This window comes from Pundamilia nyererei, unplaced genomic scaffold (assembly GCF_000239375.1).
Source record: "Pundamilia nyererei isolate P.nyererei 1_Seehausen unplaced genomic scaffold, PunNye1.0 scaffold00228, whole genome shotgun sequence".
NCBI classification, from domain to species: Eukaryota; Metazoa; Chordata; class Actinopteri; order Cichliformes; family Cichlidae; genus Pundamilia; species Pundamilia nyererei.
Genome location: NW_005187629.1, coordinates 114,004 through 118,789, shown reverse-complemented (window position 1 = coordinate 118,789; position 4,786 = coordinate 114,004). Strand labels below are relative to the sequence as shown.

Here is a 4,786-nt window from a genome sequence, read left to right as displayed (position 1 = left end):
CACACGTTCCAGTGAGTGTAGTAGAAAGCAACAAGGTTTTCACATGATGAAAAATAAGAATCGGCTGTGCATTTGTAAAAGGAACTATGGCTTCACTGAATGATGGAGCGAATGGATTTACAGTGGCTGAGGGGAAGAAGAGAGAGCCGTCTGAATAAATACCGATTTCAAAAACTCCTAACAGTCCAGAGGCTGCAAGGCAGCCATCAAACATCTGCAGATGTTTCACAATCACACAGCTGTTCACACACATCCAGCACATGGTGACTATGACCTTCCACATGTGAAGGTCAGCGCTGCTGAAGGAGTCCTGTGATCAGAACCTGGTCTTGTGTCATAAATTTCCATTTTTATGTCCTTCACTCACATGTGATAAACTGTACTTAGCTTTCACTGCAAGCCAGCGTCATTTCTGCCACATTTATCCAGTTTGAGTAAACGAACAAAATGATATTTGGTTCAGATATGCCTTAATATTGTATACTACAGAGTAGACACTGATGCAGAGCAGGACACCTGCTGTTTTTACATTTTATAATGAAAGTCCAAATAAAGCTGTTGTGTTTCAGGTCTGCTATCAGTGACAAACCAGCGTTGCGTTGTTTTGTGTTAATGCATTGTGCTTGATCTGGATTATTCTAACAGATAAGGTTACAGTAGCGATGGTGTGGCGTGTTGTTGGGGTGGGGATGCATGAGGTCACTAGTATTGAAACTGCAGCCAAAGATCATTAACTGCCGAGATGGTTCAGGCACAAGCTTGTGGAGCTTTAACGTAAAGCTGCTGCGCTGCTGAAATTCATATCCAGGGGATCGGGTCCTTTAAGATTTCTTTTTAATGCGTGGAAACTTTCATCAATTGAAAGTTTCCACTTTCAACAAGGAAACTTGTTCAAGACAAATTTCTTTTGGATCGAGTATATCGAATATGATCGATTCTAAACGTTTCCACAATCTGGCGATTAAGTACGTTTCTGGTCTGCGTTTCTGAATATGTCTGAAGGCAGCGAACACACAACTTGTGCGTCTCACGAGGCTTAGCTCGGGACTGTCCGACGGGTTAAACTAAATATCGTTGTGCTCAGTCACGTGGATCGCCCTGTACTAGCTGTCTTTATAACTTCACGTTGTCGATGTAACGTAAGCAGCATCGCTGGTAGCATGTAGCGATGGCGGAAGTGATCGGAGGGAGCCATCTCTTCGTCTACTGGCGTTCTTCTGTTCCGCCTCTGTCCCTTTAAGAACGCTCGGCACTTCTCGGAGACTGTCGTAACTGCTCGTCATCGACCCTTTTCACTGCGGCTCCATCGCTGAGCGGACTGGCCCGCTGTTCTCGTACGAGACCTCAGCGCTTACTGTCGGATCGGTGAACTCCCAGCGCCGGCTCCCTGAAAGCCTCCAGCTGCTGTCCAAATGCAGGCGATTAAGTGTGTGGTGGTCGGCGACGGGTAAGAGCACGCTCACAGAAACGGCACATTTGTCATGTGGGGTTCAGTGATGCATCCACTGATGGATGGATGATGGGAGGATGCTATGTAGTGAAAAGGGGCTGGGGCTCGGCGATCCGTCGGCCGCCTGTCTTTCTCAGATACAGCTCCACGGGCATCTGCATGTGATCACGTCTTCATCCAGCGCAAAGGCAGGAGCGGAGCATCGAGATGCTGCGGGAACACCTACACGCCTGGTAGGCCATTGAAGGCGGGCTGAAGTGCTGATGCACGCTAAGGAATTTGTGGCCCTGTCAGTGGCAAGCAGCAGGCCCCGCTGCCCTAATTCTGCTCCTACTGCATCCAGATCCCACCCAGCGGCATGTGCACTGAAGTCTGCTGCGAGAGTGCGCCGCGCCGTTTGGAAATGCTAATATGATTAGTGGTCGCTGATTAAAGCCAGCGGCACTCCTATCAGTTCTTACAAACATCAGGAGCGGCCAAAGGTCTTTTCTATCATCAAAGGCAAAATGGGAAAATAAAAGAATGCTGAGTGCTGCTGTCTGCACACACGGTGTTTACAGCACGGTGCTGTGTGCAGACACACGGAGCAGTCCCACCTACGAGCTCAGTTTACCTTTCAAGTCGAGAAGTCCTCGCCTGCCTCCAGAGGGAGCTGGGGCCGCTCGATCCCTGCAGGAGTCCTAGTCTCACTTCTTATTGGTCATTACTGAGATCACACTTCTTTAACACGCATTCAGCAACTTTTAAAACATCGTCCAGTTGCTGAATTTTTAACCTCGAGGGCTTAGCCGGATATTTCCGAACAGCTGCACTGGTTTTATGGCTCTTTCTGACCAGATCATCTGCACTGAGCTAAATGTGCCACAGTCTGCACAAGTGTGAGTCTTTGACTTGTAGAGAAACGGGCTGTCTTGGATTTGTAGCAAAAGTTGTTTTTTTTTTAAATGCAGCAAAATTATATAAATGTCATTTAAAAAATCTTTAAATAGTCTTTTTTTCATTTTAGAAGCACAGACTGTAAGTAAAGATGGCAGTAGCTTCTGGGTGTGAAAAGCAATGGCACCTTAGAGATGCATTACTTCTAATGGCCACCAGGAAAAGACCTCCAGTTTCACCAAAGTCTCTGTGGAAATGATGCTCAGCAGTTTAATCTAGTCTCACCTCGAAGGTGTCAAGTTATACTGATGACATCACAATGCAGTCACCAGGAAGAATACACCTGGGTCTGCTACTGAGCCGCCGTGCCCGGCTAATGTGAGGATTCAAAGAGCGACAGCGTGACCCCGCGGTGGATACAGGGGTGGCTGTAGCTCAGGTGGCAGAGCAGGTCAGCCACTATTCAGAAGGTCGGTGGTTCGATCCCAGGCTGCATCCTGGCTGCATGCCAAATATCCTTGGGCAAGATACTAACCCCATGTTTGCCTACTGGTGGTGGTCAGAGGGCCTGATGGCGCCAGTGTCCGGCAGCCTCGCCTCTGTCAGTGCGCCCCAGGGTGGCTGTGGCTACAATGTAGCTGCCATCACCAGTGGGTGGATGACTGAATGTAGTGTGAAGCGCTTTGGGGTCCTATGGACTAGAAAAGCGCTATACAAATGCAGGCCATTTACTTGCATCTTTGTTATGCAGTCTGTGGTTGGAATCCACTGACTTTAAATGTCGCACACAGCCCCTGACAGTGTTGTTGAGACCACCGCAGGGCTCAGAAAGCTGCGATGAGGCTGTTTACGAGGTGGGCGGGATATAAAAATGTGTGTTTTTCTCGTCAGCTGCCACAAACAGCTGTAATACAGACTGTACAGATGCTGCCAGCTGTGTGTTTGGTGTCTTCAGATTGTTACCTGGTGCCGTTCACGTTACTTGACCCACGCTGACAGTAGCACGCAGGGACGTAATGAAGTGAAGGACAGCAGGTTCGCAGCTTCAGTGTCGGGGTCGTGGGCCAGCTTCACACTCGGAGCAGGGATGTGGTATTACCAGCACCTGTGCATTCACTGCTGTACATCTGCACGTGTAGCACTGTGTGTGTTTGTGTAACAGCATCTCTGTTTCCCTGCAGTTGTTTCAACTTCCTGTTCCTGCGGATCTGTTTGGAGACATTTAAACTCACTCATGTGTGACCTTTGTATTATTGCAGGGTTTTACCTTGTTCTGTTGTGTTTTGGTGCTACATAAATAAAACTGAGTTGAAGTTGAAGCGTGTACATCTTACAGCTTCAGCTTGTGCGACGCAGAGCAAATCTGAACCATTTGTGTGTTTTGAGTGAAACAGGTGTGATTGAGAGACGTACTGTGTGAGTCCAGAGGTCTGGAAGTGAAAGCAAAGGCTTTGCACATTTTCCAGGAGACGGGTTCTGCTTGACATCTCCACCTCAGTGGGTGTCACGGTGGTACAGTGGTTAGCACTGCTGCCTCACAGCAAGAAAGTCCTGGTTTTGAACTTCGCATGTTGTCTGCTCCTGCATGCTTTCTCTCCTGCACGGCGGGTAGTTATTCTGAAGCATCATTTCATTTTCACTTGAAGGACCTAAAATCTGCTTGCATATCAAAGCCACGTCTGATTTTTAAAAGAGAACTTCTAACCCTGGCCATGTTGGTCCCTCCCAGCAAGCATTTTAGCATCTTCAGCCCTAACTACTTCCTTATTTATGCAGTTCTTACTCTGTGGCCTCTGAGCTCTTGTATCTGTGACACAGTCACATAGATCTTTGGGTTTTGTGTGCTGCCCAAGGACAGCCTGGATGAGCTGGGGATCACACCACCAGTGTTCAGATCAGTAGATGAGCCACTCGATCTTCTGAAGAATAGTCGTAATCATTGAAACTGACTAATGAAGCAGCTGTAAGTGTCAGTGTTTCCCTTCTGACCAAACAGAGTCCCACTGACCTCAAATCACTTTTATATCAGTCACACATTTTGCCACCGCGCGTCACTGCTGTTGGTCACGTCTGTGGAGACGAGCACACAGAATCGCTCATGAGTCATGCATGAGCAGCCAGCCAATACTCATCCATGCTGCCACCAGTAGCATCGAGTGGCTCGAGTCGGAGGGGTGCTGTGGGCCTGTGAGCAGAGGAGAGGTGGGCTATGTCTGCGAGTAACTGTGTGTGGACAGGTATGAACATCTTTGTGGGGACCAAAAATTGGAGGCTTACTATACTCGTGGGGACCAAAATCCCCCGCGAGTCTGAAGGCGTTTCTGAGACTCAAAATGTGGTTTTACTCGTTCCAGTGTCAGGGTTACATTAGGTTATGGTCAGGGTCAGGCGTTCATCTTTGATGGTTGCATTATGTCCATGAGATGTCCCCACAAGGATGTGTGTGTGTGTGTGTGTGTG

General features: G+C 48.2%; 1 protein-coding gene across 1 annotated transcript in view; it reads left to right on the top strand.

The window, feature by feature from the left end:
* The first annotated feature begins 1,238 nt into the window (after positions 1-1,238).
* Positions 1,239-4,786, top strand: part of rac3b (Rac family small GTPase 3b) — a 15,288-nt gene continuing 11,740 nt past the window's right edge. The window contains exon 1 of the mRNA XM_005748724.2: positions 1,239-1,447. Within this exon, the coding sequence (XP_005748781.1) occupies positions 1,413-1,447 (35 nt within the window). The 5' untranslated portion in view covers positions 1,239-1,412. The remainder of the gene's footprint in view (positions 1,448-4,786) is intronic.